Genomic DNA, 24761 nt, shown 5'->3' on the forward strand with positions numbered 1-24761 from the left:
GCGTAGGTAGGTAGGTAGTTAGTTACCCAGCTAGAAAATCAGACTACATGGTCAAGGTACAATACACACATGACGTCCTTCCTCTCCTACGTCCGCACCGTCCATCCGTCAACCCATCATCCATCTGTCTACGGTTAGAGAGGCAGAGGCAGGCGGGATGGAAGAACGAGGAGACGAGATGAGACGAGACGAGACGAGATGAGGCGAGCAAGAAGACAACAAGACAAGATGGATGGATGGATAAATGGAGAGATGGAAAGATGGAAAGATGGAAAGATGGAAAGATGGCAAGTGGAGAAAGGGAAAAAAAAAAAAAAAAAAAAGAAAAAAGAAAAAGAGTATTAATCCAGCACAACCCCCAGAGCGGAGCATCTCCTCCACCGCCACCGTTATCGCCACTTACCCAGGTGTTATTACTACTACATGTACCGTATTGCACTGCGCGCCGCTAGGAACCTATTGCGCACGAACGTGGGTACTAAGGTACCTAGGTACTAGGTATCCACACCACTCACTCACTCACTCACTCACTCCGCCATTGGATGCAGGCAGGCGGGCGGGCCAAAAGTGTGCGTGTGTACCTACACGACACCACCCACCCACCATCCATCAATGAATCCACAAGTCCGCAAGTCCACAAATCTAATCTCCATCTCCTTGATTCACCACCTTCACTCAGTCAGCCAGCTAGCCAGCCAGCCTGCTACCCAGACAACAGCCCGCTCCCTCCAACTCTCCCCCTCCTTCTTTCCCTCCGACTCTCCCTCATCTATCCACTCACCTCACCTCCGAGAAATAAGAAAGTGGGTAGGGAGGAGACAAGACGAGACGAGACGAGACAGCGTACATACATACATACCTGTCTAGGTATGGGATGTAGGCAATTAACAGCCGAGCTGAACCGGACCAGACCGAACCAAGGAGACACAGGGAAAGAGGAAGAGACGAGAGTAGGAAGAAAAAGTTGGATTTATTGGAGAAGCCCGCCTGCCTGGTACCACACCAGTATACACCGGTAAACATCTCTTTCTTTCTTTCTTTCCAGTCAAGATAGACAGATCGTTTTGCTCCTCGCCGAGGCTTTTTTTTTTTTTTTTTTTCTTTCTTGTCTGCCTCCCTGCCGGCATGCTTACCTGCCGCTCAGGTTCTTGATCCCTTGCTGCTGCTGCCGAGCTGCACTTCTCCCCGCCGCTCCCTCATCCTCTACTTGCAACTAACTGCCACCTGCCATCTGCCACCTCCCAAAAAGAAAACCAAAGGAGGAGGTGAAAGAGGACGTAGTATCATGAATCATTCGACAATCATTGGTACATGAGCGTTTGAACTAAGGAGCGAAAAAAAAAAAAAAGCAAAGAGACACAAAGAGAAGAAACGAAAGGGCAACAGAAACTTTTATACACGAAGCATATCGGACCAAGGGAAAGGGAGACGCTCTTAACGACGGACAGACGGATGACTTGATTCAGCAGGCTCAGTTGAGTGGCTGGAACGGAGAGCACTGAGCAAGTAGGTAGGCAGACGGTAGTTGTTTGTTGTGTCGATCCGATCTGTTTCGTGTTCCATCGCGCAAAACAGATGCGTCGGCAAGCGGGCAGGCGGCGAGCCAGTGTTTTGATGGTCTTCGCAATGCAAAGAACACTTGGTACAGTAGTGCGTACGTACGCGCATCAGTTTGGCGCGCGGCTCTCACTGATTCCCATCAAGAAGACCCCACCACTTCTCAGTCCCCTTCGTACCCTCATTATCCTGCTTCCACATATCATTGAAAGCGGAAAAGAGCACAAGGTCCGACCGATTGCCGACGAATGCCTCCTTGAGGCTAGCAATGGCGGCGATGTGGTTCTCCTCGTCGGGGACGGGCGTGTTGCCAAAGGCCGAGAGGGGCCACGATGAGGAGTGCGGCCAGCCCGACTCGGTGATGACGGTGCGCCGGTTGCCGCAGCCCTGCTTGAAGCGCTCTACCTGCATCGTCACGAACCGGCCCGCGTCCGACCCTTTGTTGAAGTAGCCCGAGTTGTCGAAGAAGGCGTGGCAGTTGGCTGCGTTGTAGTCGGATTCTTTGCACAGTTGGATCCCGCTGCCGTCCGAGTTCAGATAGGTGTCGATCGTGTCGACGGCTACGACGGGCCCCGTGTAGCCTCCACCGTTCAGAACGCCGCGCGCTGCCCGGATGCCGGCAATGACTTGGCCGATTGTTGCGGCGCCTGTTCGGACGGCCTCGTTGCCGACGCTCACCGTGTCGATGCGATTCCAGTCTCCAAAGTACTTTTTGACCGCATCGACAATCTGCTGCGCTTCGGAGGCCGCGGAGTTGACATTGTGGATGCCAAGGAACAGCTTCATGCCATCATATCTCTGAACCGCGGGAAGAACCGTGTTGAGCTGCTCGCAGTCGACGCCATAAATGCGCATTAGACCATAGTCCTTCAACGTATCGACATCGCGGTCCACTGAATTCTTATCCTTGCACGTGCCATCATGATTGTAAGGATTGTAGCTGATACCGTAGCCATTGTTAACCGGGCCGGGGGGGAAAGTTGGCGCTGGAACAAGCGAAGGTTCCGGCGCAGTTGCAGTTGGTTCTGGGACGTTCACGGGAGGCGGCGGCCGAGCAGCCTGAGTCGAAAGAGTCGTAGGCGCCGGTGGCGGTGGAGCTGGCGGAGCTAGAGGCGGCTCTGACGAAGTTGGCGCAGGGGGGGGAACCACAATGGGAGGCTGCGGGATGCTTGGGGGAGCCGTGGGAGGCTCAGGAGAAGAGGTTGGAGGAGGAGGAGGAGGTGGTGGCGGAGGCAGCATCTCAATCGTCGAAGTCGGAGCTGGAATCTGAGGCACATTCTCGGTGAAGGTGAAGGTTTCGGTTCCAGAGACCTCAACGACGACGAGAGGAGCAGTCACGGTGACGATCTCGACCTCGGTGACCAGAGCGCGACGCTCATTGTGAAAGTGACGGTGTTGGCCTGCATGCGCGTCAATTGAACCACCCTCAAGATGCAACCAATTGAATACTCACGGTGCGGCTGCGCAGCAGAGAGCCCGAGGAAGAAAACGAGTGTGGAGAAGATTCCAGCCTTCATGTTGTAAGAGTTGGGGCGGCAACGGCCGCAGAACCAGCGAGCGTGGAGAGAAGAACTGTAGTGAGTGGCCGGCCAGCGGCGTCAGCACATGGTCCAAAATGAGGGTTGGCAGCGCGATCAGCAAAAGTCGGGACAGGGGGGAACGGAAGTCGTCGTCAGAGGTATCGTGCGGCTGAGGTACCAGATTGTGGTGGAGAGGCGCCTCAAATGCGCAGCGAGGCGACTTTGCTTACCAGTAGTCTCCAAGGCAACTTGGGCTCACAGGAATGTTCAAGTCAGGCCTGGCAAACAAAGCACCGCGAGAGCTGGAATCTCGAGCGCTCTGTGAGGCTTGGCTGGCTCGATTTTGTCTTCAGGGATTCCTTGTCGCAGGAGCAAAGCCTGGGCAGGTTGTACGCGAGAGCGCGTGCAAGTTGATCAAGGAATGTAGGGTTAAGGAACGGCGCGAGGGACACGGTCCACAAAGGAGGGAGCGAGAGAGAGAGAGAGAGAGAGAGAGAGAGAGAGAGCATGTGTAAAGGAGCGAAAAGCAAACGAAAGCCGATGAGAAGAAAGGGTTGCGGAAGTAGAGGAAGAGGTTAGGTGTAGGTACAGCGATAGAGTTTGCGGGAAAGTTTCGATTTGATTACCAGCACGCCTTGGAAGGTATGCACAACGACGCAAACCTCAGGCAGTTCCCTTTCGGCCCGTCGCTGCTTTGCGAATGGGAGGTGCAATTGAACTCGAGCTCGAACAGGAACCGTTAGACCCCCTGAGCACAAGTCCACGCTCCCATGTCGCCCGACGCCTCGGCTTCCTTGTCAGTCTGCCAGAATCAGCACACATTGGCCAGACTCCAATCTAGTCTTACCGCCGCCGAGCTCGAGAGGAAGCGCAGCAGTCCAGGACAGGCCCGGTGTTGGACCTTTCTCGTCACACTGCCACACGCGGCGCGGAGTAGCACCACCACAACGGCGGCCTTGCATGCCTTGAGGTGGTCCAGTGAGACCGCAACGGTTTTCCAGCCGTCCAAATGCACAGACTCAACATGAGCAACGGCAAGAGCCAAGGCAGCCCGCCAAAGACGACAGATCCCGGGGAAGGACGCAACTCAACTCTACGACGGCCAGTCAGGCAGCACCACAGGCCTGCTCGCTCAGGCCCGCCCGCATTGTCGTCAAAGCTCGCGGGCTTCCGTTCCCCGCAGACGGACGCAACCCCTCGAGCATGCATCATCACTCACAATTCGGCCGTGGATCAGGCCGTGGATCAGGCCGTGGGTTGGTGGGAAAGAGGAGACGAGACGAGACGAGACGATTTCCTGTCAACGTGTGACGTTTGGAGCTGTGTAGGGAAGGAAGGGCCAGGCGGAAACATGTGCGGGAACCGAAGTGGGTCTGTCCCGATTTTGCCGATCCGGCTACCGCTCTGACAAGCCTCAGGCCCGCGCCTCGGCCCGTATTGCACGGCCACCTTCACCCTCCATCCCGTGCTGGAGGTATCCAAATGCTCGGTCGAGACATGCAGACGGGGCGCGTGTCAACAAGACATGATTCACAAGGCCATCACGGGGAACTGGTATGCGCAGCCTCTAGCAATAGATTCAAAAACAACGCCAAGTGGTATCTGGATTCGTCCATGTCCGACATCCCTCGCTTCGTCCTCCCCTCCTCACCCCTGACTTCGCAACGCTAAGCTTCGTTTCTTGTGTGCTGTCTGTACAATTCGCGCTTCCCCCAAAAGAAAATCAGGAATCGCAACGCAACGCGACGCGGTGCAAAGAAATTCGTCAACTCGTGAGACTGCGGTCGGCACTGTGTTCCGTGCCATGGGTATCATTCATGTGGCCATCGACCCCTGTCTGGGGTACTCGCCCGGGATGTGAAGGTTGCTAACGCTAACTTCCGTGTCTCGACGGTTCATGGGAGGAAAAGAATTGCCTCCTTTTTGGGAAGCATCCGTCGTGGTTACCGTGTCCTGACGAGAATCCGCCGTTCCATTGGATTCCACATTCGCAGCGGCGACGAATGCGCCTTCGGAGTCTACCGTCGGAGCGAACGAGGAATTCGGTCGCTCCAGAGGCTTGCGAGACGCCACCTCAGCCGTCTTCTTCTTTCCCTCGCCTCTCCCCTCGTGCTGTCTGTGAAAAGCTTCTGCGCCCGCCGCACCAGCTGCGGCACCTGCTGTCGGTGCCAACCAGTCCTGGTACGTGGTCGTACTATTGTGCCTTTGAAAGTCAGGCGCATTCGGTGAAGACGAATGGGCGGGAGATACCTGCTGAACCTGAGGCCGGTATGCATACTGTGCGTCATGGCTGCCGTCTGCTTGTCCAGGCGCAAATGCTTCGTACTGATTCGTATCTGGCTGGTAGTATTGGCGCGGAGGCTCGGCGGCGTAGTGGGCTGACGTCTCGGGCTGGTTGTGTTGCAGTCCCCCGGCAGCAGTCGTCAGGTCATGATCGGCGTCGGAGCTACCACTAGAAGGCGAGAGTGGAGCTTGTAAGTGATGATTGACAGCAAGATCCGAAGGAAAGCGCCCACCTGGTGCAGGCCGTGTCGCTTGCGGTTGCTTGATGCCCACGTCAGAGTTCTGTGCCGAGTATGGAACCTCGTCTGCCTCGTTGTCGTCGAGGCCATCGCTGCTCACAGAGCGCGCGCTCCCTTGGCTGACGCTCCGAGTGTGCTTCCGGATAAACGTCTCGCGCTCGAGTCCGCTCGTTTCCGTCAGCGACCGGATGTCCTCGTACCAGGCAAGCATGGTGTCGTATGATTCGGCGCGGAAAACCCAAGTGTGGCCGCGATGCATCGATCCAGCTTGTCGACCCTTGAGGATAAACTTGTGCGACGACGAGCCCGGTTGGGAGTGGGTGCCAAGTTTCTGGTCAGGCAAATACAATGACATCACTGGCGGTTGAGTGTAGATGCGATCTGCAGACTTGAACTCGTGCAGATGGGTTGGCGACAAGACGTACCTGCTGCGCATCAGACGATGTTCCATCAGGACTGTTGCAAGTCACTTACCAGCCTGGCGTATAGCTCTTGAGGTATTTGCTCTTGCGCTCCAGCATGCCAGCACGAATCTCGGCCGCCGCTGGATGGTGTTTGCCGGGGTACTCAATTTCGTCAATGTTGCGCAAGGGCGTCCTGGGATTGACGAAGTGCGGGTCATGCTCGACAAATTCGGACCACTCCAAATCCTTGGGAATGGAGACAGGACCTGCGCGAAGTCTCTCGACTGTATCGTAGGCCTCGTCGGCTTCGCGCTTGAGAATACCAGCCAGCGCATTGTAGGCCTTTTGGATTTCGCCAACAACAATCGACTCCAGTTCTCGTCCAGATCCCTCAAGGTTGAGATATGCCTGAGATGGTTAGCAGTGGTACAGAATTCAATGGCAATCCGGCCTACCCTGTGCAGATAATTCTCCTCCTCTATTTGCTTCTCAATCTGGCGCTCAACAGAAAGCCTCACGACAAAGGGATCGCCCTTGCCGGCCACAGACGACGGGTCAATTTCAACAGCTGCCAAGGCATCTTCCAGGTGGGCCACGGCCTTGCGTGTCCCATCTTTTTCCTTCTCCACCGAGTTCTTAAAGTCACCAGAAAGCGACTTGATCTCTTTGATCTTGTTGCCAAGGTCCGACCTGAGGCCGCTCAGCTGCGAAATCACGTCGGTTTCAATGTCGCGGGCTTTATTGGCCTCGACGACCGACTGCTTGTGGTAATCGCGCAGGATGCGGTTGGCCTCGTTGATGCCGCCGTCGGTGAGAAAGACGGAGGGCGTGTTGGTGTTGTTGATGACGTTGGACACCTTCGTCAAGGCTTTTGCGCGCGTCTCGTACGACGACTGCACCTCGCGAAAGTAGGTAATCAGGTCCTTGAGGAGCTTGCGCCATGCTACAGCTTGCGTCAACCTGATGCGCCGATCAATCAAATTTTTTGGACCTTGCGGCGTACCTTGGAACCTGTTTGCTAGAATGTCGGTGGGGGTGCCAGAAGTGGGAACGGGCGTGTGAAAGACATTGTTGAAGCTGTCTGGGCTTTTGGAGTCGTCCTGGATGGCTATGCCTTTGATGCTGCCGGCGTGCATGCTCCTGCGACTTCCGCTTCTCTTGATGCTGGTCCGCCTGGTGACGGAATTCTTCTTTTTCAGAGTGCCGCTGCGCGAGACGCCGCCAGGTGCGCCTGAAGAGCGTTGAGAAGCGCGCGAGGCAGATCGGTGGATTCCGTCGCCGTCTAGGAGGATGGAGGAACCGCGCTGGCTGGCGTCAAAGTCTTCGTTGAAGCGACCAGGCAGTTGGTGGGGCGCGAGCGACTGTGAAAGCGGGGATGATTCCATGGCGGGGGCAGAGTCGGAGCCTTGGCCTGGGCCTGGACGGTGGCCGCGGGAGAGACGGTCGGGGTTATAGGCCATGGGCGGGAAGGGGGACGGCAGAGAAGTCGAGGAAAACAATGGACAGCCGGCACCTGGGCAGATAACTACCTACTTACCTTAGCCACCGACAAAGTGGATGCCCGGCAACGGAGATGACGTGATGATGGCAAGGCAAAGGCCGTCAGGGAGTTCCGTTGTGGTGTCGGGTCGGGTGGTGTGGGCTGAAGAGGCGCAGCACAGGGAAGTGGCGACGGGCGGGCGCTGTCTCTGTCGCGAGTTGAAAAGTGAAGAGAAGAATGTTGCGAGGCGCAGCTTCGAGTGAGAAATGAAGATTTGAGAGGGATCACAGCATCCATCACATCCATGTGGCCTGGAGAACAGAACCTAAGGTCATAGGAGGAGCTGACGTCACTAGCCCGCATGCAGCTCCAATTTTGCGGGAGGCACTTCCATGGGTGGTGATCGTCTTGACTGGCCGTGACATCTGTCACCTTAAAACCCCGTCGCACTGTGGCGCTGCTAGTCTCTGCCTCTGCCTCCTGTCCTTAGGTTGCTCCACCCACCGTGACGCCCATCAACATTCATCATTGGACAATTAATTTCTCTTATTTCCAACCCTCTCGACCTCTCTGCAGACCCTGGCAGTTATTCCTGCAGCGACACCCGCCAAAGCCAGGGATGTTGACAGTGCGCCGCTCGTTTCGCAACACCAGCCAGCCCGTCCGTCTTGGTAGCTCCCGTCTGGACCTGGACCCCTCTCGACCGCAGCTCTAATGTCTTGTGAACGTGCCTCCTTGACCCGAATTGCAAATAGCGCGCCCCCAAGCCCATCATCACAAATCTCCTTTGCCCTCATCTCCCAAAACACAATGACGCAATCCACTACCTGCGGTCGCCATGAGGATGGATAGTGGCTCGACGCCATCTACGGACGTACCCGCCTCCTCCAAAATCAAACACCCAGCTAGCTACTCGACGCGACGAAGAAGGCCCCCGCCGCCCATCTATTCCTCAATCTGTCCACATGACGACCTGACTACCCGGCCGCCCGCTTGCTCTCATGCACGGCCGGGAGGCTCGTGGGGCGCTCGCGGATGATCTTCACCTCAGGTCCCTCCATCCCGCCAGACCGTCACGCTGCCCTGTCCCTCCCTCGCTCGCTCTCCATGTGAAAAATGTTCAGGGTTGGCCAAAGCAAGCAGGGCAAGCAGGCAGCCGAGCGAGATGGTCGCTGCAGCTACCACCCACCTACATCCGAGCTCTGAGGTCCATCTCGTCATGCGTGTCTTGCTTTAACCATCTACCCTGGCCGTTAATCCAAACACTATGTGTATGTGCGTCTCGCGAATCAAGCTTGCCATGTTTGTGTGTACCGGAGAGGAGAGGAGAGGAGGCTCCGCGGCTCGCTCCAACAACATCTAGCCCAGCCAGCCTCGGCACTCCCTCCTATCCATCTATCCACCATCAACGCATGTCTGTCATGTCGATCCCCACAGCTGAAGAACCTCACCTGCGGTAACAGACATGTCCGTGACTTGCCCCGCCTCACGACCAACCAACCAACCAACCAACATACCTACCACTTACCGATCCATACCACGCCATGTAAACTAAGACCCTTTTCACCCTGCATATCGTCTCACTGCTAGCATAACTAACCCCTGAACCCCACAACCCCACAACAATGAAAAAACATATCCAAATGAATGTCGACCCTGAAAACGCGGCAACACCCGCACGCCAAACGGGACGACTAATATCAAACAAGGGAGAAAAAAAATAAAATAAAAAAAAGAAAAAATTGCAATACTTCTCCTTCCCGCTCGTAAAAACGTGATGACCTTGGCGGCGAGCTTCGGGTGCGAGCTATATAAGGTACCTATCGGCCGCATACCCAAGCGAGATTGCGAGGCGCGACTTGCCGGAATCGTCATCCTACCGCGTGTGCTCCTGCGGGCCATGGGCGAGAATGAGTAGTGGTGTTTTTGTGATGAGCCAGCCCATCAGTTCACGGTCACGATGTGCAGGTAGCTGCCCCGAGTTGCTGCACACGTCATGGTACAGCGGACATGATGACGGGCGACATACGTATGCTCCAAAGACTGAGAGGTATTTTGCTATTTTACAGTGCAACACTCCCGTCAAGGCTGCTCTGCTCTGCTAGTGCGCACAGTACCCAAGCAACGGTGTGCACACAGCAAAGCAGACCAGCACACCCTCCCCATCGCAAGCCTAGCACTTCATCTTGATGCCGTGCCGCAGCTCCTCCTCACGGACCTCAAACATGACCTGCACACCAACAAACAGCGCGCCGCACGCCGCCGCGAAAAAAGCAAGGCCAGAATAATTGCCAAAGATGGCCTTGACAAGCGCCTGCAGACCATCCAGGCCAATGGCAAAGCCGACCAAGTTCGCCGCCATCATCATGAGCACGTTGCCGACGGCGCCGACGCCGCAGAGGACCCGGTAAGCGGTCGGCCGGGCGGCCCAGCGGCGGCGCGGGAAAGCCATGGTGGCCAACACCTCGGGCGCGACGAAGAGCGTGATGAGCCAGCCCCACATGAGAAGCCGCAGCTGGATGTCGTGCCACAGGGCGACAAACGTGAAGACGGCCAGGAAGTTGACAATGGCGCGCAGCTTGCCCCACGGCCCGCCGCTGCGGCTGCCGCCGATGGGCACGAAGATGTAGCGCACGATCCACCGGTTGAAGCTGCGGTGCCATCCGCGCCAGAAGGCCAGCGCCGAGTAGTTGTCGCTCATGCACCGCACCATGTTTTCGGGCGGGTCGATGCCGTCCAGCAGCGCCCAGAGCCGGAAGAATCGCCATGGCAGCAGCAGCTTCAGCCAGATGTGGTGCAGGTTGAAGTAGCCGAGCATGCTGAGTTGGAACGGCGTGTATGCTGCCCAGTCGGGCTGCACGTGGAAGATGGCCACGGCGTAAATGTAGTGGCAGACTATCTCCATGGTCAGGAGCGCCACGATGAAGCGGATTGCGTAGCGCGTCGTTCTCTCGCGCGTTATGCTAGGCGCGCGGTAGCGCTGTTGCGAAATGTAGTCGTTAAAGGTGAGGATCGGGCCGGTGAGATACAACGGCGAATACAGGGCGTAGGCAATGTAGTTGCGGAAGCTGTAGTCGTTTGCCTTTGCTGGGATGGACACGCGGTCTCGTTCAGAAAGCTTTGAGGGGTCAAGTTGCTTCTTCTTTTGCGCATGAGCAGATATCTCAGGCAGTGAGCGGCGCTTCCTTACCTCTATAGGGCTTCCTCCCCTCATGTTGATGCTCCAATAGTAGTCCAGATTAAAGCTGATCAGACGCAGTACGGTGATGTTGAAGAGGACCTCCCAGCGAGACATCACTCCGCCGTAGCCATCGAGCCAAGCCCCCCAGGTACCCTCGCCATTGTTGCCATGGATGAATGCTGCAACATCTTTCAGGGGATAGCCTTGGAACAGCTCATTGGCAAAGAGAATTCCAACGTTGAAGATCCAGGTGACTGTGGGCATGTACTGTTTTGGCATCGTGGTTGCAATCTTATAATTCAGGTACAAAATTCCGAAGACTTTGAGAGCTGAGAATCCATGGAGCGCGGTTACAAAGACCAGCGCAAAGACAAAATCAAACGACACTCTCTGTTCGAGTCGTGCGTCGGCAGCAGCTTCAGCGCTCAAGCCCTGAGTCAACTGGAAGCCATTATTCGCAGGTGGTGTTTGGCGGACCTGGGTATAGTTATCGGCGCGGCACAAGTAATCGTATAGACGGCGAAGGAGGGGATGGAGAATGACGACGATGAACAAGTACGGGATATTGTCACGAAAGGAAGAATATTGAGCGTCCGAATTGTCCTGTTTGGAGTCAACTCATGTCCATCTCCTCTCTACGAATGACCTACGACTTTGCGACCAGCAATCCAGCCTTTGGAAAGCAGAGGCTCAATCTTTGGGTAATTTGGGTGCGTCGCTGTGGTCCATCAGTCACGTCGCGGCCGCATTGCAGATTGGCATGTATTTCCTACGTTTGGAAACATCATAAACGGATTTAAACATCATGGGCACCACCGTAAGGAAGACGAGATAGTAAAAGTAGAACTCGGCGGTGTTCCATAGCGACGGCTGAGAGTTGGGGGCTTTGGTTGTTGCCTTTTCAGCAGTCTCTTTCGCCTGGCCATTCTGTGTGTCTTGCGGCGACGATGTCGCAGGCTCGGCGGTGCGCGACTCGCTATGTACTTGTCTGGGAGGAGTGGTCAAGGAGGTGGTGAAGCGAGTATCCAGCGTGTCCAAGGAGTAGAGGCGGCGCAGGCCGTGTAGCCATGATATCCACGATGACATGACGGGCGACTTGTATTCAGACCATTGCAGACTGATGCGTCTCCGAGAACGAGCGAAAAGGAGTTGGGAGGTGGCTGGAGTACGAGGCGGATGTGCGCGAGAAGGTGGACGTGTTGTAGCGAATGGGTTGTAAGCTGACCGGGTCTCTCCCTCCGCTGGCCTCCGCGCTCCGCTACCAAGCTCCGCCCCGGGCTCGCGCGTCGCGGCAGCCATTATCTCGTCGACTCAACAGCTCCATCGCGCAAACCCCAATTTGCATCTCCACGCTCGACACTACACGTCAAATCTTCGACTCTGCTCGACGCGCAACACGCGCCTGATCAACTCGTCCCTCGCTCCCCTCGAACAGCGTGCCAACCCATAAACGATGGCGCTGCCCACCTCGCAAGCACCTGCTCAGAACGAGTATGCTGGAGGTAACTGAAACCATGTTGGACTCAATCCACTCCCGCGACTGACATTCAACCTCCAGATGAGGTCTCTGCCATCATCCTTGACCCCGGCTACTCGACAACTCGCGCCGGTTTCGCTGGAGAAGACGTGCCGAAATCAGTACTTCCATCCTTTTACGGCCTGCGCGACGGCCAAGGCGACCCCGTCTTTGGCGAGAACTCGATTCACAACCCATTGTCCCACCTTGAAATCAAGAATCCATGGTCGACCGAAGGTGTGGTTGAGGATTGGGACGTCGCGACGAAGTTGTGGGAATACTCAATTACCTCGCGCTTGACGGGCACCAGGGGAACCAGCCCTGCGAAGAATGGACTCAACAATGCTTCAAATGGCGACGGCGATGTCAACATGGAGGATGTAGAAGAGTCGGAAAAGCCCCTCGAGGGCTCACCACTGCTCATGTCTGAGCCGGGGTGGGTGACGCAAAAGCATAGGGAAAAGTGTATCGAAGTTGCGATGGAGGAATGGGGAGCCCCCGCATTTTATGTGCAAAAGACTGGAGTTTTGGCGGCGTAGGTGGGCGGAACGACCGGAGTGGAATCTTTGGGGCTGATTTTGTCATGCAGGTTCGCATCAGGAAAGCCGTCTGCACTTGTGGTGGATGTTGGCGCCGCAACAACGTCAGTCACTCCAGTTGTCGATGGCCTTGTCATCAAGAAAGGTTGGTCCTCCCAAACTCTGGCTTGACACTTGTCTAACACGATCACTCAGGTGTCATGAAGTCTCCTCTGGCTGGCAACTTTGTGTCACAGCAACTGCGCCTCATCTTCAAACAGTCACAGGTGCCATTGACTCCTCACTATATGGTAGCTTCCAAGACACCTGTGGAGGCCGGTGCTCCTGCTCAGGCTGTCTACAAGAAATTCGACAAGGAGCCCACTGCTTCCTTCAGAAGACTGGAAGAGGAGCGCGTGATTACAGAGTTCAAGGAATCAGTCGTGCAATTGTGGACTGGTCCCGGCAAGCTGAGCAGCAGTGGCAACGAGGAGGTCGTAAAGAGCTCTCCTGGAAGACCGTTTGAGATGCCCGATGGTTGGAACCAAGTGTTTGGCGCTGAGCGCTTCAAGGCAGCCGAGGGTTTGTTCGATGCGAAGGCTGCTCTCGTAGACTCGGAAAACCCCAGGCCGCGCGAAGATCAGACCATACCACAGCTCATTGTCCAAGCCCTTAGCCACGTCGATGTAGAAGTGCGCCCAGCGCTTCTCTCCAATATCGTAGTGACTGGTGGCTCCTCTCTGCTGTATGGATTCACAGAACGCTTGAACCAGGAGCTGGCGGGCATCTACCCTGGCCCAAGAATCAGGATGCAGGCACCTGGTAACACCGTCGAGCGCAAGTATGCCAGCTGGATTGGCGGTAGTATTCTCGGAAGTCTGGGCAGTTTCCATCAGGTGAGAATTATCCTTCGAAAAGCAATCTCTGAATCGTGTATTAACAAAAGTACAGTTGTGGGTCAGCAAGAAGGAATATGACGAGCATGGAGCTGCCATTGTGGAGAAGAGATGCAAGTAGCAGTAATGGAGCAGAGGCCACGGCGTTCACTAGGATACCAAAAGGCTGTGGTTTGCTTAGAAGTGGGTAGTGATAGCATCGAAGAAAAATATAAATGCATTGGCATTGGCATTATGGTGTTTCTGTGGCGAGGGGTGGAATTGGATGTGGGGGACGCGCCCGCACGTGCCGCGCCAAGGCGCCGATGTTTACTTCGCAGCCGTCGTGTTGTTTGTATCCTACCTACCTACCGACAGCACCTCGCATTGCCAACCCTGGGCAGGCGCGCAACTACTTTGCGATAATGGCCGACGAAGTCACTCCTGCGCGTCGGTCGCGGCGCGCTGCACCCCGCCGCCAAACAATTGTCGAATCCTCCGACGACGGAGACGCAAACACAACACAGCAGGACAGCGAAGAAGAATACACGCCCGCGCCGCCAACAACATCAAGAAGACGAAAGGCTTCCGAGGTTCCTGTCGCCCCTCGCACTGCGACAAAATCACGGCGAACGAGAGCCAGTCAATCGGTCGAACCATTGGAAATGGCTACACCAAGCAGAGACCGCGTCTCGGTCGAGCCCGAGGCGGAATCCACAACGAAGCCATCATCCACGCGGAGAGGCAGGCGGAATGTTCGCGAGAGTCGCCGGAGCAGGCTCTCGGTCGCCCCAAATGTAAAATGTCCCTCTTTTGCATGAAATTCGATTGTCCAAGTCATTCTAACTGAACATCATTACCAGGAGCCAGAGCCGACACCACGCCGTGCCAGCCGCGCAACTCCGCTTTCCGACATCACAGGCAGCTTTGATCACACGTCAAACATCAATAACGAGACGGAACTTCAATCAGAAGCGACGCCTCGGCCGAAGAGGCAGCAGTCGATTGAGGAAAACTCGGAAAACACTGAAGCTTTGGCTCGACAAAAGACAGCGCGAGAAACTTCCGAGAAGCCCGACCATACCCCACAACAAGAATCTGCGAAGGCGGACAATCACGAAAACACGAAGCGTGAGACTTCTGCAAGTCCGCAACCAGACAAGCTTGCCGTGCCGCCCGCTTCGCAGGCGCCGATCGAGTCGCCGATGGCCGCCAGGATTGACCCGCGGGCTGCCATGATGGAGAGGCCCATGGATATTGCAGCCAGGGCAAGAGCAGCTGCGCAACCCTTGTCCCAGGAGCCGCAACCACCAAAGGCAAGAATGGTCATTACATGGCTTGTCTTGACAAACTTCAAGAGTTATGCTGGCAGACAAGAAGTTGGACCATTTCACTCTTCTTTCTCGGCAGTCGTAGGACCCAACGGATCTGGCAAGTCAAATGTCATCGACTCTCTGCTGTTTGTCTTTGGCTTCAGAGCAAGCAAGATGCGACAGAGCAAAATTTCTGCGTTGATCCACAACTCGGCGGGTCATCCAAACCTGGACTACTGTGAGGTCGAAGTTCAATTTCAAGAAGTCAAAGATCTTCCCGGCGGAGGAAGCGAAGCAGTTCCCGATACGGGCCTCAGAGTATCTCGCAGGGCATTCAAGAACAATTCGAGCAAGTACTACGTCAACGGAAAAGAGTCCAATTTCACCGTTGTCACAGCGCTGCTTCGGGACCGCGGAATCGACCTGGACCATAAGCGTTTCCTGATTTTGCAGGGTGAGGTTGAATCGATCGCCACCATGAAGCCGAAAGCACCCAACGAGCATGAGGACGGCCTTTTGGAGTATTTGGAAGACATTATCGGAACATCCAAGTACAAGGCACCAATCGAGGAGGCCGCCACTGAGGTCGAAAGGCTCAACGAGGTTTGCCAGGAAAAGCACAATAGGGTGCAGCACGTGGAGCGGGAGAAGGACAGCCTGGAAGACAAGAAGAACAAAGCCCTGGCCTATGTCCGCGACGAGAACGAGCTCGCTTCTAAGCAATCTGCTCTGTGGCAACTGTTTATGAGCGAGACCCAAGACAACATTCAAGTCACGCAAGAGGCAGTTGATGAAATCCAAGGATCACTGAACGAGGAACTCGAAAGACACCAGGGGCGTCAGGAGGAAATTAAGAACATGGAAAAGCAACACAAGACCAGCGCCAAGGAGTTCGAAAAGCTCAACAAGCAAACTCAGGAGCTGCTCAAAGACCTCGCCAAGATTGACAAGGAAAATGTCAAGTTCGAGGAGAAGAAGAAGTTCCTTACCAACAAGCAAAAGAAGCTCCAAAAGGTCCTTGAAACGAGCAGGTTCGGCGTCTCCGAGGGCGAGACTCACATCCAACAAGCCGATGACGACATTGAGAGAAATACGGCCCAGATCGAAGAGCTGCGGGAAAAGATGGAGGGCGAGGAGGAGCAGCTCAATGAGATTCGCGAAAACTTGAAGGGCAAGACTCAGCACATTTCGGATGACATTGCGAAAAAGCAAAAGTCGCTCGAGCCCTGGAACGACAAGATCAACGAGCACAAATCCAACATGGCAGTCGCACAGAGTGAGCTGGACATCCTCAGAGAAAAGGACGGCGCTGGTGCTGTTGCAATAGCAGAGACCGAAGCCAAGATTGCCGCCCTCCAGGAATCCAAGGAGACCAAACAGGCCGAGTTGGAGGAGTGTCGGTCGGAAAAGCGGCGGACCGAGAAGGAGATCAAGAAGGTCCAAAATGAGCTGGCGTCTCTCTTGGAGCAGGAGCCTACCATCCGTACCAAGCTGTCCTCAGCACGTCAAAGAGCAGATGAGGCGCGATCCAACCTTTCCGCAAGTCAATCCCAGGGCAAGGTCCTCACGGGGCTGATGCGTCTCAAAGAGTCGGGCCGCATCAACGGTTTCCATGGTCGTCTTGGTAACCTGGGAGCAATTGATGGAAAGTACGACGTGGCTATATCGACTGCTTGCCCGCAGTTAAACAACCTCGTGGTAGACTCGGTCGGTGTAGGTGAGCAGTGCATCGAGTACCTCCGCAAAAACGACCTTGGACGAGCGAACTTTATGCTGCTTGACCGACTGGCTCAACGCGATCTCTCTCCGATCAAGACACCAGAAGATGCTCCTAGATTATTTGACCTGGTCAAGCCGAAGCACGACAGATTCAGGCCGGCTTTCTACAGCGCTCTACAGAACACGTTGGTGGCGGATGATCTTGCACAAGCCAACCGCATTGCCTACGGCGCGAAGAGGTGGCGCGTCGTCACTCTCGACGGCCAGCTCATTGACAAATCTGGAACCATGAGTGGTGGTGGCAACAGAGTTCTCAAGGGCGCCATGTCGTCCAAATTGGCAGCCGATGTCACCAAGGAACAGGTCGCGAAGCTGGAGACAGACAGGGACAGTGTTGAGAAGACTCTGCAGGAGCTGCAGCAAGAACAGAGGCAACTTGAGACGACCTTGAGAAAGCTCAACGACACAATTCCGAAGCTCGAAACGAAAGAGCAAAAGGCCATGCTCGAGATGGAAAGTTATGACCGCAACGAAGCCGATTTGAAGCGACGAATCAAGGACATTGCTGCCGAGTCGCAGCCATCAAAGACGGACAAGGCGCGCAGGGCAAGCTTGGAGAAGAACATCGCGAGCATGGAGAAAGAGATTGGCAAACTCCACGAGGAGACCTCTTCTGTCGAAGAAGAAATCAAGGCGCTCCAGGACAAGATCATGGAAATCGGCGGTATCAAACTGAGAACGCAAAAGGCCAAGGTGGACATGCTCAAGGAGCAAATTGACACACTCACGGAGGAAATGTCTCGCGCCGAGGTGTCAAAAGCCAAAGCACAGAAGCAAGTGGCCAAGCAAGAAAAGGCGCATAGAGAAGCCGAAGCCGAGCTTGAGAATCTCGCAGGAGAGATGGAGAAGGTGGAAGAGGACATGCGGACTCAGATGAAAGACTCCAGCGGTGCACGAGAGCAAGCCGAGGAAGCGCAGTATGCTCTTGAAGAGAGGAAGGAGGCCCTCGAGGCACTCAAGTCAGAGCTTGACGCCAAGATTGCAGAGTTGAACGAGACTCGTGGCGTCGAGATTGAGATGAAGAACAAGCTCGAGGAACACAAGAAGAGTCTCAAGGAGAATCAAATGCGGCTGAAGCATTGGGAAGACAAACTCGGCAAGCTCACCCTAACAAACGTCAGTGACCTTGGCGAAGAGGGAGAATCCGAGGCACCACCAAGCTACACAAAAGACGAGTTGCAGGACATGGACAAGGCTGCACTTAAGAAAGACATTGCTGCTCTCGAAGAGAAGACACAAAACGTCCAAGTTGAGCTTGGCGTCTTATCAGAGTACCGCCGCCGTGTCGAAGAGCACGCTGCTCGCAGCGCCGACCTCTCACAGGCTGTTAGCGAGCGCGACACGAACAAGAAGCGCTGCGAAGAGCTGCGAAGCTTGCGTCTGGAAGGCTTCATGGAGGGTCTGACCATCATTGGACAGCGGCTCAAGGAAATGTACCAGATGATCACCATGGGCGGCAACGCACTGCTCGAGCTGGTCGACACCATGGACCCGTTTTCCGAAGGCATCAACTTCAGCGTTATGCCGCCACGCAAGGGCTGGAAGAACATTTCCAACCTCTCGGGTGGTGAAAAGACGCTGAGCAGTCTGGCGCTCGTGTTTGCCCTGCACCACTACAAGCCGACGCCGCTGTACGTCATGGACGAGATTGACGCAGCCCTAGACTTCAGAAATGTAAGTTGCCTACCTGTCACGCTGCTCCCAGACAGTATGAACCAGTTCCTGACATGTGCTGCAGATCTCGATTGTCGCAAACTACATCTCCGAGCGCACCAAGAATGCCCAGTTCATCGTCATTTCGCTACGCAACAACATGTTTGAGTCGGCGGTGCGATTGGTCGGCATCTACAAGGTGAACCACATGGTAAGTTTTCTCGGCGATCCATCCTACGTCAACAAGGCGCGCTAACGTTTCCCTCTTTGACAGACCAAGAGTGTCACGGTGGAAAACAAGGATTACATTGTCGCGAGAGCGCGACCACGCGCCGCTTAGGGACAGACGGGACGGTATTTTCTTGCATGTTTTAGTTTGCGGGCGCGGGGAGTGCTGGTTGGATTAGGGCGGCTTTTGGGCAGGAATGGTGGGTGGGGGCCAGCCGGCGGTGGGCTATGGTGATCAAAGGAAAGGCGGCGATCATGATACGGCGTTTAAGGTCTCGGTTGGCTGGCTGGCGATGGGTATGTTAGTTAGCCCGTTTGATACTACTATGCCTTTTGTTCAATTTGAGCGATTGCTTTGAATTCGGATATCTGCCCGCAGCCTTAGGTACAAAAGACAATGACTCCTCCCCTTGGGTGTGTGAGTGTGGACCGAAAAGGGAAAAAGGGTATATCTACATCCAAATGCGCCGTGTGCCCATTACCCAGACCGCTGGTTGTACTGTACACATGGTCAAGGGCGCCAAAAGCAGCAAACAAAAACAGACAGACGCGCTACTCACGCGCGCGTGTGCGCGCGGGGATTCTTCCCCTTACTTTTCCGAACACGGATGCGACTCGGAATGCTCATGGTAGTGCTTGCACATGTCCCTGACCCAAGGCTTGCAAGAAGCCAGCTTCGCCGCGTCGTCGCCGCAAAGAGCCTTGCCGGAATTGGTGCAAGAGAGGCAAAAGACGTAGCGGCAATCGACGCACATGTTGGCCGAGAGGTTGGGCTGCATGACGTCGCGGCAGGCCCAGCAGGCCTTTGTGTCCTTCCAGGCGGCGGGCTTCCAGGCGACGAGGCGGTGGCGCGACATGGCCTGGAGCTCGGGGCGCTTGACGCGGACGACGAGGTCGCGCAGGAAGAGCGGGTGCCAGTCGTCCGGATGCGTGGCGAGCAGGACGTCGGTCTTCTTGAAGGCGAACAGGTCGACCACCAGCTTGCGCAGCAGCGCCGTGTCGCGTATGTCGTCGTACAGCGTGCACGTGTCGGACGGCGTGGGCACGCTGTTGCTCTTTTCCGCCAGCTCGGCCACCTTGTCCACCACGCCGTTGCGCAGCTTCTCCACTGACAGCCGGTCCGCCAGCCCGTACAGATTCAGCAATAGGTAGAAGGCTACTTTGCCCTGCCGCTGGAACACGTCGTCCAGCGTGCCCGTGTACGCCCAGTGCAGGAAGAGCTCAAACGTCCCCACGTCCTCGGCCGGCAGCGACAGCTCTTGCGACAGCCCTTCGGCGAACGTGTGGTTCAGCGCGGCTCCGAAAAAGGCGCTGTGGTGCGCCAACACCTCGCGGTGCACGAGAAAGGCCTGCGCCGTGGGCCCCACGAGGATCGTCGAGATGGTCTGAAAGGTTTTGAATTGTGTTCTGTACACTCCCACGAGTGTGGTGTCAGTTAGGCGATGCTACCCAATGTTTTGGGGGGCAGGGCATAGAGGAAGTGCGCTGTCATGCAGCTCTGGCATTCACACGCCCGCTCCCCTTGCTTCCTGTGTCCAGAAAGTCTCTCCACCACCTTCACCATCATTGACGTACCGTAGAGAGAATGGCCGAGTGTCTTTTGCGCGTGCGGCGAGAGCGAATGAGCCGTGGGCTCGCGGCTTGACCACTTCGGTCGCCATGTTGGAAAAGTCGTCGTCGTCTTTGGGGGGAAAATTGAGCAAGCGCTCGAGTCGTCGTGGGTGGAATGTTGTAGCAAGTCCTCGCCGGTTGTCGTCAATGTGCAGGGGACCCGCAGATTCTGGAGAATTAGCACTAAAGGTGAGGAAGTGGAGTAGAGGATTTGCAAAAGAGAATGTTTGGAAAGCCTGGCGGTGGGGATATCTAATTGTGCGTTTGCTTGGTCTCGCCAGGCATGTTGGCATGCAGCGTCAATCAAGGAGTCAAACGGGGCCAGAGGTGGGAACTGCAGCTTTCGTCATTTCAAGCAAGGATCATATGATGATTTCAACGTTCGCGTCTTTGAAGATTGTCTAAGTCGCCGTTTGGCATGGCCGCAAACTACTGCCCGATGCCGACGCTTTGTTTGTGTTGGCCGTGGCAGTTTCCGGATGCGGAAGTCGCTGGTCCCACGCAGACCCCACGGCCGAATTCTTCTTTGATGCATTTGAGGGAAATGGATGATTTCGCTATTCCAGAGCCGAGTTCGAGCGAGAAACGAGGTTTCCACGTCCGCATCTCGATCGACGTCGACGAAAGTCTGCGCAAAGGCACGTCAGAAGGCTGTCCAACACGACCCTGAGTAACGGCCCAAGTCAACGCCTCCGTTGCAACCACCAGAAGGAAATTGAAAGCACGAACTGCCCAGCATCCATTGACTAATCATGATACAAAATTGAAGTGCGTACGCCCGCTGCAGGCATACTTTTGCCGAATGAAGCCATTTTGAATTTCCGTCCATTCAAGGGGGAAAAAAAAAAAAAAAAGAAGAAGAAGAAGAGTAAGAAACCCCTCAAATACGGTGTTTTTCGCTCTCTGGGGCGACGTTAGCAGCCTTAGGACGGCTTTCACTTCTTCTTGGACTCCTCACCAAGTCGAGAGTAGAGCATGTACAGCGCCATCTGGTTGCACTCCTGGGTACCCGTGATGGTGACGAGGCGCTCGTTGCTGTTGTCTTGAGGTTCGTTAATCTTGATGACGCTACCGCTCAGCTGACGTATCTCGTTGATCTTGGCGCCACCCTTGCCAATGATCGCGCCGACCATGTCGTTGGGAATGAAGATTTGCTGGGTGATTGGCTGGCCAGGCATCATGCCCTGCATAGGCTGCGCAGGCTGACCAGCGTGGCTAGGCTGGGCAACGTGGGGAGCACCGTACTGCTGGGGCTGGTGCGGGCCAGCGCCCGTGTAGGCGTGACGTGGTGAGCCGGCTCCGTAGTGCACTGGAGCCTGCGGCTGCTGAGGGTATTGGCCATGCATAGGCGCTCCGCCGTAGCCGCCAGAGGGAGGATTCCTCTGGGCCTGCGCCTTGTGGCGGAAGTTCTCTGGGTGACCCCAAGAACCACCAGCTGGCTGTGGAACATAAGGAACGACCTGCATGCCACCAGGGACGACGCCGGCCGGACCACCACTACGAGTCGCGTAGGCAGAAGCAGCCGGGCCTCCGAATCGCTCAGTCAGCTGCTCGACAAGGGTGCTGCCGACGTAGTAGGTGGCAATGTGAACCGCATCAGCAACACCCAGGACAACCAGCGAACGCTCCGTGGAGAGGGGAAGACAAGAGTCGGATGCGTTGAGGCGAGCACCAGAGGCTTCTTGGATTTCGCGAATGCGGACTCCACCCTTGCCGATGATGGAGCCAATGAGGATGTGCGGAATGAGCAGGCGCAGGGGGTACGTCTTCGACTGCGGGGTTGAAGGAGAGTTGATGTCCTCGTTGTTCAAGGTCCGGATAATCAGACCAAATGCCTGTGAGGTTCGGTTAGTTTACAGCCACAAACAACCCGGCGTCGGTACACACCTTGGCAACGGCGTCAACAGGACCGCTGACGGTAAGGATGCGCTCGACGGCGCCCCGAGAGTAGTCGCTAACAGTGCACTTAGCCCCGGACATGCGACGAATCTGCGTCACATTCTCACCGCCCTTGCCAATGACCGTCGCAGCTTCGGCGCTGGAGATGATGGCACGGACGTGAAGCCAGTTCGACTCGTCCTGGTGGCCAATGCCCGAGCCCTGAGCAGAAGAGGGACCGTTACTCGTGGAAGTCGACAAGATGGGCTGCGTGTCCGGGGGGACGCTCGGAGCCGTCGTGGGAGCATCGGGCACTTCGGTGTCGCCCTGGCCGTCCTTGGATGTGCCATTCTGAGAAAGCGGAGCGGCTTCGTCGGTCTGCGACTTGGTCTCACTGTCGTCAAGAGTCGGAATGGCAGCCGGCTCAGGGGCCTCAGGAACGACGTCGTTTGCGTCTTCTTTGACGATCTTGTCCAAAGCGGGGCGTTTTGCGTCTGGCTGATCGCCCGGGCCAGATGGTGAAGAGGGCTCCTCCAAGGGGCGCTTCTGACTTGGCGCAGCCGTGGCTGTGGGAGAGGCAGACATGTTGGCGCCCTGTTTTTTATAATCAAGTAAAGACTTTTTTGTGTGCTTTGATTCTTGTTCAGATCTTCAGAGGATCACCGCCAAGGACGAACACGGGATCAAACGCCGTGGGTAAAAGTCTCTCGTATTTGTTCTCGATTTACGTACAGCAGGGGGCTGTCCAAGGAAAACTTGCTGGTGTAGGCGATCGGAACAATGGTGTGCTGGTGGAGGTGACGGAAAGGTGCAATGGAGTCGCCGGGATGGAGATGGTGCAGAGTGCGGTGGACGTGTAGTGCGGCGTATGGAGAGGTGTATCGGGCGAGAGGAGCTCTCGGCGAGTGAATTGAAAGAGGTGCCAAGAGTGGTGAAGCGGCAGTATCGGGTGAAGGTTGAGAGAGGGACTGGATGCAGGGCCCGGAGCAAGACGAAGATGATGGAGGAGTGAACGCGCGCCCGTCAGAAGCAAACCTTGCAGCGTGCAGTCTTGGAGGAGGAGGAATCCGAGCTCGCCAGCAACTGCGCCAGAGCGGCTTCCTGCGGTGAGGGCGGGAGACGGGGGAGAGAGACCGGACACTGATGGCGCGAAGCAAGTGAAGCGATGAGAGAAGGGGCGGGGGATGGAGGCGATGGCAACCGTTGTTGGTGTTGGCGTGTGGTGGAGAGGAACAGGCAAGAAGCTGTACGCGACAGAAGCTGCGGGAATTGCGGATTAGGTGCGGAGCGCTGTTTGCCTAGGTAGCCGCCGATTGCCTGCACGTGATCGGATTAACTGCGGCCTCCGGTCGGTACGTTCCGACTTCCGGTGTTTTGCTGAGGTACTGAAGGGTGAGGTGCACCTGTCAACACTGCACCCTGTTTCCATTTACAAAGGGGACGCGTCGGGCACCAACTTCACTCTTCCTCTCCCTTCTCGCCGCGCCTGCACTGATTGGACGCGACGCGTCGGTCGCTGGCAGACCTGGCTGACCGTCATGACTTCTCATCAGGCCGACGAGCTTCCAAACATACGGCAGTATGCTTCGGATGCACATCGTTCCCTCCAGCATGCAAGCGGACCGAGACAATCCGACCTTGATGCCTTTGAGGCGCGCCTGGATCAAACCGTCCAGGAGCTTCGCGAGCGCGTCCAGGAGCAACAGCGCGCGCTGCAAGAGGTACGACCGAGCTGGATCGAGGTTGTGCAATTGCTAACCCCGGTCCCAGCTTCGCCAGTCTCGCGCGTCGAGTGCGCACTTTCGCTCCGAGGATCCTAAAACGCAGCTCCAACAACTGCGGGTCCTGAAGGACGCCTACGACAGCTTGACGTCACGCGAGCCGGACCTGCCAAGCCCAGCTTCTGTGCTGCCACCGCTGCTCGCTTTGCGCATCACCCAACAGGTCATCAAGGATACCAAAGATGCCATCCAGGACTCGCGTGAGCAATTCGCCAACACGCAGCGCCAGCTTGACTGCGAGGAGAGCAACCTCCGTGACGCCAATGCCATCACCAAGAGTTTGGAAAGTCAGATTGAGCAGCTCCAATTCGAGGACAGCCAGACATCGACGTGGTCTCCTTCCCAAGTCGCCCAAGACATGTTGACTACTATGCACAAGCGCAAGGAAACTTACGGCTCCGAGATTGGCAGACTCCGAACCGCCCTCGAAAGCTTTACCCAAGACCAGCTGGCGCCCTTGGTTGCGGCCGAAGAATTGGGAGGACCAATTGTCGGCCATCTCCTGAGTGTCGATAATGAAATGCTGGCGGCTGGCTTTTCTCACCAGGGCAAGCCCAAGTCTTTGAAGCAAGGTCAGGCCGTAGAGGACAAGAGGCAGAGACGCCTCGAAGACATCTGGGGCATAGGATCCGAGACTGATTCAATGCTATTCACGGAAAGAGAGGCCGCCGCCCTTGAAGTCCAATCTCTTCTCCAAAGCCTCTATGACGCCAGGATAGGCCAGACCAGTGGAGGTGAGTACGTAGTTTTGGAGCGCGATTCCGCCGCAGCGCGATTCCTGGTCCGGGCAAAGGTCGCGCAGTTGCATCCCAGGGATGCTCGCAGAATGCGCTTGATAGACTTTGGAAGAGACTTGGAATAGATAAAATGAACAAGTTCTTGTTGCTTCCAAATAGCACTCCGCTCGATTATAATCCATGTCGGTGTCCGCTGATGAAATCCAGT

General features: G+C 55.9%; 9 protein-coding genes across 9 annotated transcripts; 3 read left to right on the forward strand and 6 right to left on the reverse strand.

Annotated features, from left to right (window-relative positions):
- Positions 1-1352: 1352 nt before the first annotated feature.
- On the reverse strand, positions 1353-3298 carry IWZ02DRAFT_251044 (glycoside hydrolase superfamily). The gene is made up of 2 exons (XM_066763190.1): positions 3011-3298; positions 1353-2957 (listed from the first exon to the last, which is right to left on the reverse strand). Exons 1-2 carry the CDS (start codon positions 3072-3074, stop codon positions 1687-1689), a joined length of 1335 nt encoding a protein of 444 aa, XP_066622903.1. The 5' UTR covers positions 3075-3298; the 3' UTR covers positions 1353-1686.
- A 1336-nt stretch (positions 3299-4634) lies between these two features.
- On the reverse strand, positions 4635-7801 carry IWZ02DRAFT_450251 (PH domain protein). Its single transcript, XM_066767452.1, has 4 exons — positions 7007-7801; positions 6459-6946; positions 6074-6411; positions 4635-6024 (listed from the first exon to the last, which is right to left on the reverse strand). The coding sequence occupies exons 1-4, from the start codon at positions 7461-7463 to the stop codon at positions 4893-4895; spliced, it is 2415 nt and encodes an 804-aa protein (XP_066622904.1). The 5' UTR covers positions 7464-7801; the 3' UTR covers positions 4635-4892.
- A 1193-nt stretch (positions 7802-8994) lies between these two features.
- On the reverse strand, positions 8995-9430 carry IWZ02DRAFT_250806 (uncharacterized protein). The gene has a single exon (XM_066763186.1). The coding sequence runs from the start codon at positions 9383-9385 to the stop codon at positions 9047-9049; it is 339 nt and encodes a 112-aa protein (XP_066622905.1). The 5' UTR covers positions 9386-9430; the 3' UTR covers positions 8995-9046.
- Positions 9249-11860, reverse strand: IWZ02DRAFT_450260 (MBOAT, membrane-bound O-acyltransferase family-domain-containing protein). The gene is made up of 4 exons (XM_066767453.1): positions 11438-11860; positions 11315-11382; positions 10674-11267; positions 9249-10625 (listed from the first exon to the last, which is right to left on the reverse strand). Exons 1-4 carry the CDS (start codon positions 11748-11750, stop codon positions 9657-9659), a joined length of 1944 nt encoding a protein of 647 aa, XP_066622906.1. The 5' UTR covers positions 11751-11860; the 3' UTR covers positions 9249-9656.
- A 5-nt stretch (positions 11861-11865) lies between these two features.
- On the forward strand, positions 11866-13826 carry IWZ02DRAFT_450262 (actin-like protein-like protein 6A). Its single transcript, XM_066767454.1, has 5 exons — positions 11866-12166; positions 12223-12715; positions 12770-12864; positions 12915-13594; positions 13650-13826. The coding sequence occupies exons 1-5, from the start codon at positions 12118-12120 to the stop codon at positions 13713-13715; spliced, it is 1383 nt and encodes a 460-aa protein (XP_066622907.1). The 5' UTR covers positions 11866-12117; the 3' UTR covers positions 13716-13826.
- Positions 13827-13949: 123 nt separating this feature from the next.
- On the forward strand, positions 13950-18926 carry IWZ02DRAFT_418864 (nuclear condensin-like protein complex subunit Smc4). Its single transcript, XM_066765816.1, has 4 exons — positions 13950-14370; positions 14437-18339; positions 18404-18529; positions 18593-18926. Exons 1-4 carry the CDS (start codon positions 13999-14001, stop codon positions 18656-18658), a joined length of 4467 nt encoding a protein of 1488 aa, XP_066622908.1. The 5' UTR covers positions 13950-13998; the 3' UTR covers positions 18659-18926.
- A 210-nt stretch (positions 18927-19136) lies between these two features.
- Positions 19137-20207, reverse strand: IWZ02DRAFT_432691 (uncharacterized protein; the record flags this gene model as incomplete). The annotated part of the gene is made up of 2 exons (XM_066766235.1): positions 19137-19953; positions 20122-20207. The coding sequence occupies 2 exons, from the start codon at positions 20205-20207 to the stop codon at positions 19137-19139; spliced, it is 903 nt and encodes a 300-aa protein (XP_066622909.1).
- An 830-nt stretch (positions 20208-21037) lies between these two features.
- Positions 21038-22620, reverse strand: IWZ02DRAFT_490137 (KH domain RNA binding protein; the record flags this gene model as incomplete). The annotated part of the gene is made up of 3 exons (XM_066769637.1): positions 21038-21060; positions 21116-21992; positions 22045-22620. The coding sequence occupies 3 exons, from the start codon at positions 22618-22620 to the stop codon at positions 21038-21040; spliced, it is 1476 nt and encodes a 491-aa protein (XP_066622910.1).
- An 811-nt stretch (positions 22621-23431) lies between these two features.
- On the forward strand, positions 23432-24742 carry IWZ02DRAFT_450271 (uncharacterized protein). Its single transcript, XM_066767455.1, has 2 exons — positions 23432-23756; positions 23806-24742. Exons 1-2 carry the CDS (start codon positions 23574-23576, stop codon positions 24676-24678), a joined length of 1056 nt encoding a protein of 351 aa, XP_066622911.1. The 5' UTR covers positions 23432-23573; the 3' UTR covers positions 24679-24742.
- The last annotated feature ends 19 nt before the right edge of the window (positions 24743-24761 follow it).

The sequence above is a fragment of the Phyllosticta citriasiana genome (genome assembly GCF_038021145.1).
Source record: "Phyllosticta citriasiana strain CBS 120426 chromosome Unknown IWZ02scaffold_6, whole genome shotgun sequence".
Classification (NCBI taxonomy): domain Eukaryota; kingdom Fungi; phylum Ascomycota; class Dothideomycetes; order Botryosphaeriales; family Phyllostictaceae; genus Phyllosticta; species Phyllosticta citriasiana.

Bases quoted from the DNA above. Each gene is read 5' to 3' on its own strand.
- IWZ02DRAFT_251044 (XM_066763190.1), bottom strand. From the start codon at position 3,074: ATGAAGGCTGGAATCTTCTCCACACTCGTTTTCTTCCTCGGGCTCTCT. The intron at 2,958-3,010 runs GTGAGTATTCAA...ACGCGCATGCAG, and splicing joins CTCTGCTGCGCAGCCGCACC to GCCAACACCGTCACTTTCAC.
- IWZ02DRAFT_450251 (XM_066767452.1), bottom strand. From the start codon at position 7,463: ATGGCCTATAACCCCGACCGTCTCTCCCGCGGCCACCGTCCAGGCCCA. The intron at 6,947-7,006 runs GTACGCCGCAAG...CGCAAGCTGTAG, and splicing joins TCTAGCAAACAGGTTCCAAG to CATGGCGCAAGCTCCTCAAG. The intron at 6,412-6,458 runs GTAGGCCGGATT...TAACCATCTCAG, and splicing joins AGGAGAATTATCTGCACAGG to GCATATCTCAACCTTGAGGG.
- IWZ02DRAFT_250806 (XM_066763186.1), bottom strand. From the start codon at position 9,385: ATGGCCCGCAGGAGCACACGCGGTAGGATGACGATTCCGGCAAGTCGC.
- IWZ02DRAFT_450260 (XM_066767453.1), bottom strand. From the start codon at position 11,750: ATGTCATCGTGGATATCATGGCTACACGGCCTGCGCCGCCTCTACTCC. The intron at 11,383-11,437 runs GTAGGAAATACA...GATGGACCACAG, and splicing joins CGTTTATGATGTTTCCAAAC to CGACGCACCCAAATTACCCA. The intron at 11,268-11,314 runs GTAGGTCATTCG...GACTCCAAACAG, and splicing joins GGATTGCTGGTCGCAAAGTC to GACAATTCGGACGCTCAATA.
- IWZ02DRAFT_450262 (XM_066767454.1), top strand. From the start codon at position 12,118: ATGGCGCTGCCCACCTCGCAAGCACCTGCTCAGAACGAGTATGCTGGA. The intron at 12,716-12,769 runs GTAGGTGGGCGG...TTTGTCATGCAG, and splicing joins AAGACTGGAGTTTTGGCGGC to GTTCGCATCAGGAAAGCCGT. The intron at 13,595-13,649 runs GTGAGAATTATC...ACAAAAGTACAG, and splicing joins GTCTGGGCAGTTTCCATCAG to TTGTGGGTCAGCAAGAAGGA.
- IWZ02DRAFT_418864 (XM_066765816.1), top strand. From the start codon at position 13,999: ATGGCCGACGAAGTCACTCCTGCGCGTCGGTCGCGGCGCGCTGCACCC. The intron at 18,340-18,403 runs GTAAGTTGCCTA...CATGTGCTGCAG, and splicing joins CAGCCCTAGACTTCAGAAAT to ATCTCGATTGTCGCAAACTA. The intron at 18,530-18,592 runs GTAAGTTTTCTC...CCTCTTTGACAG, and splicing joins TCTACAAGGTGAACCACATG to ACCAAGAGTGTCACGGTGGA.
- IWZ02DRAFT_450271 (XM_066767455.1), top strand. From the start codon at position 23,574: ATGACTTCTCATCAGGCCGACGAGCTTCCAAACATACGGCAGTATGCT. The intron at 23,757-23,805 runs GTACGACCGAGC...CCCCGGTCCCAG, and splicing joins AACAGCGCGCGCTGCAAGAG to CTTCGCCAGTCTCGCGCGTC.